Here is a 13153-nt window from a genome sequence, read left to right on the forward strand (position 1 = left end):
CCTGCCTCCAGAAGTTGTGAATGCTTCAACACTAGAAGATTTTAAGAAGAGACTTGATATAGCCTGTCCTGCTTGAGCAGGGGGTTGGACTAGATGACCTCCAAGGTCCCTTCCAACTCTATTATTCTCTTCTGTTATTCTGTTCTGTAGGAAATCATCTTGAGGGATCTTAACCAAGAGACCCACCAGCACAACATTGCCATAAGAAGATTTCCAGTTATCAAGCCGAGATTATCACACCTTTGATTTCTATAAACTAAGCTTTTCTTCCTCTTATTATGCTGTCTGGGGATTTTTTCCCTCCTCACTTTTTGCAAACTTGAGCTGGGCAAACAAAGCTGCTGGCGTTTCCCTCTCATGAGTTGATGGTTTGCACAAGAACCACACTGGGAGAACTTCAGCATGTGCGTGCATGTGTGTGTGTGGGGCACCATCATTCAGGAAGATATTTTCCTTAGCAGACGCTCAGACATTGGCAGGTGGTGTCATCCCAGTTTCTGCAACTGCCCAGATGTGGTCAATAAACCTTGTCTTCTCTTATTAGTAAGAGAACTTTCTGCTTATCTTGTTGTTGCCAACCGGCATCTGTTGGCGACGAGACTTCAGTTCTCTTATCCTACAAGGGCAGGACCGAGAAGATGGAGAAGATACGTGAACTGCTCGGCTTTTGAACCCATGTGTAGATCTGTGTTCTTGTTCTGTTTCCCATGGATCGGTGCAAAAGTATTTATTGATCTCACATATTAAAACAACAGTCTCCTGTTTCCTACGTCAAAATGGCGCCAGAACCAACTGTGAGCAGAATCTGAAACGCCATCTTAAACCCTGCCAGGGAAAGATACGTATGATTTTCCTGAGGAGTTGACAAGTCAAGAAAATAAATCTGGCATGTTGTTTGAACATACTGTATATAATCAGGGCTTTTTTTGTCATAGAACGCTCAGAACGGAGTTCCGGCACCTTTTTTGGATGGAACCTTGTAGGGTAGGCAAGACGGGTTGTATGACATGTGTGAGTTCCGGCACCTTTTTCTTTTACAAAAAAAGCACTGGATATAATAGTCCCGCCTCTGTTTTTAAGAGAAGATGTCATGGCTGCCTTCTGATCATTTTCATTGGTTAAATTAAAGCATTGAAACTACAGTAGTTAAGCCGTTGCACTTTGAACACAAGTCCGCCTAGTTTGTAAGTTATAGATTAGCATGTAACGCCTGGTTGGCTGGCATCATACAGTGAAATAATTAAGGCTACAATCCTGTGTGCATTTGCTGCTAGGGGCAATTTGTTCCCAAATGAGCATTTGCACCACTCAAGTGACCCCGAGGACACAGATAAACCCCCAAGTGGTCTCAACGACTCTCCAAAAGAATGCAAATGGCCAGCTCTCTGCAAGGAGTATAAATCCTTCCACTCCCCACCATCCAGTCAGAGCTGAAGAAGCTCCTTGGATGAGAAGCGAAACGTCTTCAAGGAAAAACAAAGAAACTCCAGTTGCCTCTTGAATAAACACCTTTGGGACAACCAGGACTTGGATGACTGAGAATCTCCATAGACATTTAGCTATGCCCTTTGGGATGAAAACCCTTCGAATGGTGCGGGAGTGTGAACGGATTTCCAGAAAACATTGCAGACTACAGGAACCATTTGCGCTTCAATTTGAGATGCAGAGAACACAGATGCATCCCCAACAGCCGGTGCCTGTCTTCAACCGTGAAGGGACCCAGGGCAGAAAAAACATCCCACAGTCAAGAACACTCCACACCCTTTTGCGCTACTCAGGTGACCCTGAGGACACAGGTAAGCCTCCAAGTGGCCTCAAAGACTCTCTAAAAAGAATGCAAACGACCAGCTCTCTGCAAGGAGTATAAATCTTTCCATTCCCCACCAAGAGCTGAAGAAGCTCCTTGGACGAGAAGCGAAACGTCTTCAAAGGAAAAACAAGAAAAGTCCAGTTGCCTCCTCAAAAAAAAAAAAAAAAAAAGCGACATGGGGACATCAATCCTGATGGGAAGAAACAAGTGGGAGCAAAGAGCTAGAGAAGAAGAGAAAGTGATGAGAAGACACGACCGAAGGGAAGCCGCTTAGAGAAGATCTTAGTTGAAGATCTTAGTTGAAGATCTTAGTTGAAGATTGTTGTTGTTGTTGTTGTTGTTTCACAGCAGCAAAGCTGCCTCTGGGGAACCCATAACCTGGATGAGCTGCACAAAGCAACACCATCACAACATCAACCTGTTTATCAGGTCGCCTCACCAGATGTCAGCCCCTGAGTAATTTTTGAGAGATTCATCCCTAACGCAGTTGAGTTGAGGCTGGTTGGGACTTGAATGCCAAATCTTGGAAGTGCTCCTCACTCTTGGAAAACATCTCCGTTGGGGGAAAAAAAAATAAAATCCAGACAGGAGCACTCTTGTTAGTGGGCAGGTAGTCCTCAAACTTACGACCACAATTTTGAGCCCCGAAATTTTATGTTGCTAAGTGAGAATTTTTTTTTCAAGTGAGTTTTGCTCCACTTTACAGCTTTTCTTGCCACGGTTTCTTGCCACGGTCGTAAGTGTGAAAAAGGGTCGCAAGTCACTTTTGTCAGGGCCATTGTAACTTCGAACGGTCGCTAAATGAGCTGTTGTAAGTTGAGGACTGCCTCTATTAGTGTACAGGTAGATCTCAACTTGCGATCACAGCTGAGCCCCAAATTTTAGGTTGCTGTGTGAGAAACTTGTTGGGTTTTGCCCCATTGTACAGTCTTTCTTGCCACGGTTGTTAAGTGAATCGCTGCAGTTGTTAAATTAGTCACACGGTTGTTAAGTGAATCAGCCTTTCCTCATTGACTTTGCTGGTCAGAAGGTTGCAAAAGGGGATCACATGAGACCGGGACGCTGCAACCGTCATAAGTATGAAGCAATTCCCAGGCGTCTGAATTTTGATCACGGGGATGGCTGCAACGGTCGTAAGTGTGAAAAAGGGTGACAAATCGCTTTTTCCAATGCCGTTGTAACTTCGAACGGTCCCTAAATGAACTGTGGTAAGCCTAAAGGACCTGTATCCTGGGATGCTGACTTAGCCCCAGATTAAATCCTGACCTGAAAGAATGCTGAGCTTAAGTGCTGGGACCTCTGTGACTTCCAAATGAAAACGTCGTAAGTCAAGGACTATCATGGGGTTGAAGATCTGCCAGTCCTTCGCATCGACCCTAAAAGAGGCAACCGAGGCTGGCAGTGAGTTTTCAGTCCCAGCCTTGGTGAGACACAGGCAGAAACCGCAAGAAAAAAGCTAACCCCTTTTATTCTCACAGACCTGAGTCAATGTCCAAGGCAAACAGAGTCCACAGTCCAGTCTTCCTTCCTTCCTTCCTTTCTGTCTTTTTCCTCCACTGCTCCCCATTTCTTTCCCTCCCTCCCTCCTTCCTTCCTTCCTTCCTTCCTTCCTTCCTTCCTTCCTTCCTCTCTCTCTCTCTCTCTCTTTCTTTCTTTCTTTTTCTTTCTTTCTTCCTTCCTTCTTTCCTTTCTTCCCTCTCTCCCCATTTCTTTCCCTCCCTCCTTCCTTTCTTTTCCTTTCTTTTCCCTCATTCCTTCCCATCTTTCCTTCTCCCTCCCTCCCTCCCACATTTCCTTCCTTCCTTCCTTCCTTCCTTCCTTCCTTCCTTCCTTCCTTCCTTCCTTCCTTCCTTCCTTCCTTCCCTCTCTCCCCATTTCTTTCCCTCCCTCCTTCCTTTCTTTTCCTTTCTTTTCCCTCATTCCTTCCCATCTTTCCTTCTCCCTCCCTCCCTCCCACATTTCCTTCCTTCCTTCCTTCCTTCCTTCCTTCCTTCCTTCCTTCCTTCCTTCCCTCTCTCCCCATTTCTTTCCCTCCCTCCTTCCTTTCTTTTCCTTTCTTTTCCCTCATTCCTTCCCATCTTTCCTTCTCCCTCCCTCCCTCCCACATTTCCTTCCTTCCTTCCTTCCTTCCTTCCTTCCTTCCTTCCTTCCTTCCTTCCTTCCTTCCTTCCCTCTCTCCCCATTTCTTTCCCTCCTGTTGTGACTCAGGGCCAGCCTGTGGGTCCGACAGCCGGGTCCGATGTATCGGAGGACTCAGATGAGGGGGAGGAGGGAGACGAACCGGCTGATGATGGTTTGGAGGCTTTGCAGAGTCCTCAGCCGGGGACCTCTTCTCAGCTGCGTGAGCCCGAGAGTGCGGAGGATGATGACCCACAGCTGGCCCTGTTCAAGGACGCCCGACGCAGGAGGCAGTCGAGCAGGAACAAACAAAGAAAGGCTGCGGGACTCCTCGGGAGGAGGCACAGGGAGACCACGCCCTGAGCTCTCTATAAAAGGAGTGTTTGGGGAGGGGCTGGTTGCTGAAAGCAACTTTTCCGCTTGAGAAGACAAGCTCTAGTGTTTTTGTTAACTGCGTAATTAAATCTTGGCAGAAGCCTTTTAGCCTTGGACGCTCTCCAGTCTCTTCTTTTTGAATAGGGGTTTGCTAGAAGAGGGCTGGTTCAGAACACCTCCCTCCTTCCTACCTTTCTTCCTTTTCCTTTCTTTTCCCTCATTCCTTCCCATCTTTCCTTCCTCCCTCCCTCCCTCCCTCCCATATTTCTCTCCCTCCCTCCCTCCTTCTTTCCTTCATTCCTTTTCCTTTCTTTTCCTCATTCCTTCCCATCTCTCCTTCCTCCCTCCCTCTTACCATCCCTCTCTCCTTTCCTTCCTTCCTTCCTTCCTTCCTTCCTTCCTTCCTTCCTTCCTTCCTTCCTTCCTTCCCTCCCTCCCTCCCTCCCTCCCTCCCTCCCTCCCTCCCTCCCTTCCTTCCTTCCTTCCTTCCTTCCTTCCTTCCTTCCTTCCTATCTTTCTCCTCCAGCGCACCCTCTCCATACCAAGGCTGAATGCCCCACCCCACCCCCGCAAGGCATTTGGCCTTCAGGCAGTCTGCTCTCCAACTATCCATCTGCTTGACTGGAGGGAGGCTGTTTTTGTTCGGTGACTGATGCTTCGCTGTTCTACAAGTGGCAAGGGTTTACGAGGCCGTACTCTAGACCAACACCTGGGAATGCCGATGGGTTTTGTGGTTGCGTGGTTTTCTTAATGTGCAAATGCATCACAGGGACCTTCAGATAAATACCGATGACTTGTGCACCTTTCTTGCAACCCACAGGCCTGAATTTTAATTTTAATTCAGGCAGTAGGAAGAGTTCAGTGTTTAGTGATGCTTCTCCAGAAGAAGAAAGGACCACAGCAAAGCAGTTAGACCTTTGTTTAAAATTTACAAATTCCTGTTGTTCTCTTGGCGTTCTGTTCTTATCTCTGCGTCGCTGTTGTTGCACAAAAGAGTCTTACGAGTGGTTTACAATAAGACTGTTGTGCTCTTGCATCAAAGCAATATTATGTGTTGCATAAGGATTGGGAGTCAGCTGAGTGCTACATTTACATTTCAGATTAGTATACTTTTCAAAGCTGTAAAGTCCTTTCAAGGGAAGACTGGATGGGAAGGACACACGCTCCTTCATGTGAATAACAGCATTGTTACTGCTTTATGTATCATCCTGGCTTTTAAATATTGAAGACCTTCAATTCAAGGCGCTTTTTGTAGGGAGAAACTCTTGAATCAGAGGTTTAACCAGGTTTGGATCATCTTCTGACTGTCTACTTGGCTAATTTTAACCTTGAAATGTAAGGGCCGTTGGAATGCAGGGAGTCCTCGTTTAACAACGGCCCTGTGCAGTAAAATGGAGATGTCCAAATACAGGTAGTCCTCAACGACAGTTCATTTAGTGAGCTGTTCAAAGTATCAACGGCACCGAAAAAAGTGACTCATGACTGTTTTTCACACTTACAACCGTTGCACCATCCCCAGGGTCACATGATTAAAATTCAGGCGCTTGGCAACTGACTCGTATTTATGACGGTCGCAGCATCCCGGGATCACGCGATCCCCTTTTGCGACCTTCATTGGGGAAGCCAGACTCGTTAACAACCGTGTTACTAATTTACCAGCTGCAGTGATTCCCTTAACAGCTGTGCCAAGAAAGGTCGTAAAAATGGGGCAAAATTCACTGAAGAAATGTTTCACTTAGCAACAGAAATTTTGGGCTGAGTTTTGAGCGTAATTCGAGGATTGCCCGTAGCCAGTCCTCAGATTTGCCATCTTTGCAGGTCTACGAAGCTAAGGCAGGCTGAGGTCGGATGATAAGTGACTGCTTTGCGTAACAACCGAGTTGCTGGTTTCAATGATGGTCACTAAATGAGGACCACCTGTATTGGCTACGGTTCCACATGTCCTCTTCCACTCAGGCATGACAGCAAGGAGGCCCATCAGACCTAGTCAGTAGCCCCATTAAATTACTTGGCCCTAGTCTAAAATAGTTGATCAGAATCCTTTGCCACCCAGAACTATTGAAAACTGCAAGAGTTGTGCAAATGTTAACCCCTGGCCAACGTAATTGTGTCCTCTGTCATATTTGGAGGGGAAGCTGTGAAGTTTTATTCAATTTCACCTCTGATCTTGCTCCCCTGGAATGCCTTCTTGGAATTCTTCTGCAGAGGTAGCTGAATTTTCTGAAAACTCCTTGGAAAATTCTGTTTAAGGGTGCCTGACCGCAAAGTCATCTCTGTGTTATTGGGAACGGGCTGCACCCCTATTTGCAACTCCTTAGTAGATCCTACGCAATTTTTTTCTGGCTTACGCTGCATCGATGGAGCCTGGCCACGTAAATCTAGAAAAATGCAGTTTCTTTCACTACTCAACAGATGAGTAGTGTTTCGCAATGCACTGCAGACTTGAAAATAAAATATCTAGGAATACATTTGCCTCCCTCTTTAATGCTTACCCTCTGTTTTGATGTCATTAAAGGGCAGCAACCTGCGAAAAATACTTCTCAATTGTTATTTTAAAGGAGACTACGGAGGGAGCGTCAACGGTCCTCTGTCTGGCAACTACGGCAAACCTCTACAAAGTGGAGGTAACTAGGATTTAAAACATTCCGGCTTCAGAACAGCTCCTCTTGTGTTTTTTTTCCTAGTGTAGTTCATGTGAATATATTCGTGTGAATAGAGAGTTACCGTAATTTGGTCTGATAGCTAAAGCACCAGGCTAGAAACCAGGAGACTGTGAGTTGTAGTCCCACCTTATGCATGAAAGTAACTGGGTGACTTTGGGCCAATCACCAGGAGATGCTGAGTTCTAGTTCCGCCTTAGCTGTGAAAGCTAGCTGGCTGACTTTGGGCCAATCACCAGGAGATGGTGAGTTCTATTTCCGCCTTAGCTGTGAAAGCTAGCTGGGTGACTTTGGGCCAATCACCAGGAGATGGTGAGTTCTAGTTCCACCTTAGACATGAAAGTGACTGAGTGACTTTGGGCCAATTGCCAGGAGATGGTGAGTTCTAGTTCCGCCTTAGGCATGAAAGTGACTGAGTGACTTTGGGCCAATCACCAGGAGGCAGTGAATTCTAGTCCTGCCTTAGCTGTGAAAGCTAGCTGGCTGACTTTGGGCCAATCACCAGGACATGGTGAGTTCTAGTTCTGCCTTAGGCATGCAAGCTAGCTGAGTGACTTTGGGCCAATCCCTCTCTCTCAGCCCAACTCACCTCCCAAGATTGTTATTGTGGGGAAAACAGGAGGAGGATGCTATGTTAGATATATTTGCCCCGTCGAGTTATTTCTAATAATAAGGGTGGAATACGAATAAACTAAATAAATAAATCAGTAAGTAAGTCAGAAAGTAAATAAATAAGTAAATACAAGATCCCTCCTCTCCATAGAAAAATATTATTTGTTCAAGCGCATTCTCAATAATTCCCACTCTTCTTCCGATGTAGTGGAAGAAGTGGAACTCAGGATATAAAACTTCCTTTTGATAAAAATAACAGCTTCTAAGTCACATTTAGATCCTTGGATTGTGCACAATATTTGCTGATGTAGAAGTTTTAGCCTGGTCTGGCTGGATGCAATCTGCACTGTAATTCTTTTTCACCTCTCAGTTCAACAGAGAGGGAAAATTATTTAAATCTCACTGATCTGGACCCAGTGGTGGGATTCAGCTGGTTCGCACCACTTTGGCAGAAACGGTAGTTAATCTTTTGTTGCCCAGGCCCAGAACGGACTTCCGGAAGCGGCACCCACACAGAGAATCGGTTTTTCACCTATTTCAATCCCACTACTGTCTGGACCCCTGGACTTAACATCACTGAATCTCATCCCTGTTTATGGTTTAATTCTATTTTTTGAGCATATTACAGAGTGAAGAATATATATCAGAGTATTGCTCCATAAGGCAGGACATCCAGCTTTCCTTTCTCTATAAATCTGATTTTTTTAAAGATAGCATAGGACAGGACGGGATGGGATGGGATGGGATGGGAAGAGAAGGGAGGAGGAAGGGAAGGGGAGGGGAGGGAAGGGGAAGGGAATGGAATGGAAGAGGAAGGGAAAAGGAAGGGAAGGGAGGAGGAAGGGATAAGGAAAGGAAAGGCAAGACAAGACAAGACAAGGAAAGGCATTAGAAGATAAGAGATAAGGGGAGAGAAAATGAGATAATCCTTAACTGAAAATTTAAGAATAAGTCTCTTTTTTTTTCAAAAACGTCTTAATGTCCCAATTAACTTGTCAATTAAATTCGTTAATTTCAGGGACCTTTTCGGGACAAGATGTGGACAAGTCTGGAGCCTCCATGCATGACATCCAATGTCTTTTGGATAAAGAAGGAGCTTCAGAACTGGTCACCGATGTCATTGTTAGTACCAAAAATGACCGGATATTCTCCGAGGCCATCCTGCTTGGCATTGCGTTGCTCGAAGGAGGAAACACCCAAATTCAGGTACATTTTGGAGGGTGATTTGTTAGTTCGGATCTTGGTTAATTATGGAACACAATCCAGAGATGAAAACCACTTCAGAAGTGCTAAAAAAGGTAAAGGTTCCCCCGCACATGCGTGCTAGTCGTTTCCGACTCTAGGAGCCGGTGCTCATCTCCGTTTCAAAGCCGAAGAGCCAGCGCTTGTCCGAGGACGTCTCTGTGGTCATGTGGCCGGCATGACTAGACGCCAAAGGCACACGGAATGCTGTTACCTTCCCACCGGAGTGGTCCCTATTTTTCTACTTGCATTTTTACGTGCTTTCGAACTGCTAGGTTGGCAGAAGCTGGGATGAGTAACAGGCGCTCACTCTGCTACGCGGCACTCGGGATTCGACCTGCCAAACTGCCGACCTTCTGATCGACAAGCTCAGCGTCCTAACCCACTGAGCCACTGTGTCCCTTCAGAAGTGCTAGTCCTACCTTAATATCTTCCAGTTAATTTAACCCTCGAATTTTCTAAGGCAAGGAAAGAAAACAGGACCAGGGTTGAGAATTATTGGGAAAATAACTGAAAAATATTACAGCAGGTATTGTAACGGTATTTTATATATAAGCCACAGGGAACTGTCCCCTAGCTGACTTTTGTAAGAATGTAGTGTGTTATTTGTGTAATAGGGTTTTCAGTTAGACAACTGTGCCCAGATATAGGGAGTCCTTGACTTAGTTCATTTAGTGACCGTTTGAAGTTACGACAGCACTGAACTGAAAAAAGTGATTAATGACCACTTTTCACACTTATGACCTTGGCAGCCACCCCCACAGTCACGTGATCAAAATTCAGATGCATGGCAACTGGCTCAAATTTATGACGGTCACAGTGTCCCGGGGTCATGTGATCCCCTTTTGCGACTTTCCAGCAAGGAAAATCAATGGGGAAGCCAGAGTCACTTGATAGCCGTGTGATTAACTTAGCAATTGTAGTGATTCACTTAACAACTGGGGCAAGGAAGGTCGTAAAATGGGGCAAAACTCACTTAACAAATGTCTCACTTAACGACAGAAGTTTTGGGCTCCATTGTAAGTCCAGGATTTCCTGCATTAATGGAGAAGGAATCTAATACCGTGGTTCCCCGAAAATAAGGCCCAGTCTTTTTTATTTTATTTATTTATTTTTTGATTGCAAAAGAGGCATGAGGTCTTATTTTCAGGAGGTGTCTTTTCCATGGTCTCACCTTGCACGCGTCTGGAAGGCTCTGATGGCGAAATGGAGGCCAAGGGCAGGGGCACCGCATGCATTGATCTGGAGCTCCATTCTCAGCTGCAGAGGCATTTCCTGAAGGCCTCTGACGGCAAAATGGAGGCCGAGGGGTGGGGGAACACCGCATGCGTCAATCCAGAGCTCCATTCTCAGCTGCAGAGGCATTTTCTGAAGACGTCTGACAGCAAAATGGAGGCCAAGGGAGGCGCCACATGCGTCAATCCGGAGCTCCATTCTCAGCTGCAGAGGCATTTCCTGACATTCTCTGATGGCAAAATGGAGGCTGAGGAGGGGGGGGGGTACATGCATCAATCCGGAGCTCCATTCTCAGCTGCAGAGGCATTTTCTGAAGGCCTCTGACGGCAAAATGGAGGCCGAGGGGTGGGGGAGCACCGCATGCGTCAATCCAGAGCTCCATTCTCAGCTGCAGAGGCATTTTCTGAAGACATCTAACAGCAAAATAGAGGCCAAGGGAGGTGCCACATGTGTCAATCCAGAGCTCCATTCTCAGCTGCAGAGGCATTTTCTGAAGACGTTTGACAGCAAAATGGAGGCCAAGGGAGGCGCCACATGCGTCAATCCAGAGCTCCATTCTCAGCTGCAGAGACATTTTCTGAAGACGTCTGATGGCAAAATGGAGGCCAAGGGAGGCGCCACATGCGTCAATCCAGAGCTCTATTCTCAGCTGCAGAGGCATTTTCTGAAGACGTCTGACGGCAAAATGGAGGCCAAGAGAGGCGCCGCATGCGTCAGTCCGGAGCTCCATTCTCAGCTGCAGAGCCATTTCCTGACATTCTCTGACGGCAAAATGGAGGCTAAGAAGGCGGCGCCACGTGCGTCAATCTGGAGCTCCATTCTCAGCTGCAGAGGCATTTCCTGAAGGCTTCTGATGGCAAAATGGAGGCTAGGGGTTGATGCGTGCACATCCCACACCCCCGCTCTTGCTTGATTTTTTTTAGGTGTGCGCCTCGCTCCAAAACTAGGACTTATTTTTGGGGTGGGTGGGTAGGGCTTATATTAGGCCCACCTGCAAAAATCAACCCAAGGCTTATTTTCGGGGTAGGCCTTACTTTTGGAGAAACACGGTAGTACCTTTCCAGGCTAACGATGTTTAGTAAAGGTTTTTGTAAGCTACTGCGGTCTTCATCAAATTCAGTGAAGTAGCTAAATGTAACGGCATGTGTGAACAGCCTTCAAAGGCAGGAGGAAGAGCCACAGACTAAGCAACAGTCAGATAACAGGCAAGAGAGCCCATGGGTGGAATAGGAGCATGGCAAATGTCTCAGAAGGAAACTTCTCTAATTTTTTGGACTGCAAAGATAAGGGTGGGGGGAGAGAAATACTAGCCATACCGGAGGTCCTCAACTTACGACAGTTTGTTTAGTGACCATTCAAAGTTACATCAGCACTGACCTATGACCGTTTTTCACATTTAAAGACCATTTCATCCTTCCTCGTGGTCACACGATCAAAATTCAGACGCTTGGCAACTGACTCATATTTATGACAGTTGCAGTGTCCCCCGGGTCATGTCATCTCCTTTTGCGACCTGACCAGCAAGGTTAACAGAGAAGCTGGATTCACTTAACAACCCGTGTGACTAACTCAACAACTGCAGGGAAGCGCTGAACCATCTGTGGCAAGAAAAGTTGTAAAAAGGCAGCAAAACTCACTTAACAACTGTCCCGCTTAGCAACAAAAAGTATGGACTCAGTTGCATTCCGTTAAAATGTGACCTCACAATAAAGTTAGAGCTTTTTAGGGGTGCCTCTTATCTGGACTACCTCACAAAGTTGACGCTTGGGTGATTAGGATTTAAATTGGGAAGATAGGCAGGGGTGATGTGAAAAATGAAGGACAGGTTCTCTGATCAATTAATGCAGGTTATGTAGGAGTAACGATGACTTTATGAACAATCCATTTGAATGTGTTCAAACCCATTGCCCTTACCGAGTCCCTTAGTGATAGATCCCCATGCTTCGTTTTCTGTTGTAATTTTTTTTCCCCTTCTCTTTTAGTATTCTTTTTATCAACAATTAAACGAACGGAAAAAATCCGAAAAGTTTTTTAAAGTTTTGTATGATCGGATGAGAACAGCCCAGCAGGAAATTCGGTCCACGGTGACGGTAAACACAATTGATTTGAGCATCAAAAAGAAGGACGAGGAAACAGACCTGATCTTGTCAGCTCCCAAGAAGAGAGGTAACCAGACAAAAAAAAAGGGGGGGGTGTGTTATTTCTTTCCCTAGGCTGGTTTCAGTGCAGTCAGGAGAAAAAGAGATTTTGGTTAAGTTTTTTTTTTAAAAAAGGAAGAAGAGCACTTGTGTATTTAGCGTGGCCCACATTGATATTTACTACCTGAGCAAAAACACCTAATTCAGGGGTGTCAAACTCAATTTCATTGAGGGCCGCATCAGCATTGCGGTTGCCCTCAGGGGGCCGGGTGGGCGTGGCCTACTGGGTGGGCGTGGCTAGAGTGCGTATGGCATACTGGGTGGGCGTGGCCAGTTCTGCATCGTTGGCATCAAGGGTGCCTATGGGGGCCTGGGCAGGAGTGGGACAGATCTGAGGGTCTCTGGCAGAAGGAGGGTCTCTGGGCCAGGGCCAAGGCAGCGGGGGCCGTTCCCTCACTGTTTCCAGGATGGCTTCGTGGGCCACATGAAACCACTTCGCGGGCCTGATCTGGCCCCCGGGCCTTGTGTTTGACATGTCTGACCTAATTAATAAATCAAGGTTTTCCTAACTCATTATTGTGCTTTTTAGGAATTCAAGATAACCTATCTAAAATGACATACATCGCAGTACAGTTCTACTGTTAAAGAATTCATTCGTTCATTTTGCCATAAATTTATATGGCTGCCCTTCTCATATACTGTACGTGACTCTAAGCAGCTAACGGTAAAAATAAATAGGAACAAAACAAAACAATCAGTAATTAAAAACACAAACAACTAAGTTTGTTCATTTATTATTTTGATTATTCCTTTATTTATCTATGTGTAGTCCTCGACTTGCGGCCACAACTGAACCCAACATTTCAGTTGCTGAGTGAGAAATTTGTTAACTGAGTTTTGCCCCATTTTACGACCACTGTTAAGTGAATCACTGAAGTGGTTAAGTTAGCAACACGGTTGTT

General features: G+C 46.0%; 1 protein-coding gene across 1 annotated transcript in view; it reads left to right on the top strand.

The window, feature by feature from the left end:
- Positions 1 to 13153, top strand: part of ITPR2 (inositol 1,4,5-trisphosphate receptor type 2) — a 184393-nt gene that overhangs the window by 112335 nt on the left and 58905 nt on the right. Inside the window, 3 exon segments of the mRNA XM_083366224.1 lie at positions 6819 to 6927; positions 8594 to 8781; positions 12036 to 12219. Of these exon segments, the coding sequence (XP_083222350.1) occupies positions 6819 to 6927; positions 8594 to 8781; positions 12036 to 12219 (481 nt within the window).

Source organism: Vipera ursinii (assembly GCF_947247035.1).
Source record: "Vipera ursinii genome assembly, chromosome: 6".
NCBI lineage: Eukaryota > Metazoa > Chordata > Lepidosauria > Squamata > Viperidae > Vipera > Vipera ursinii.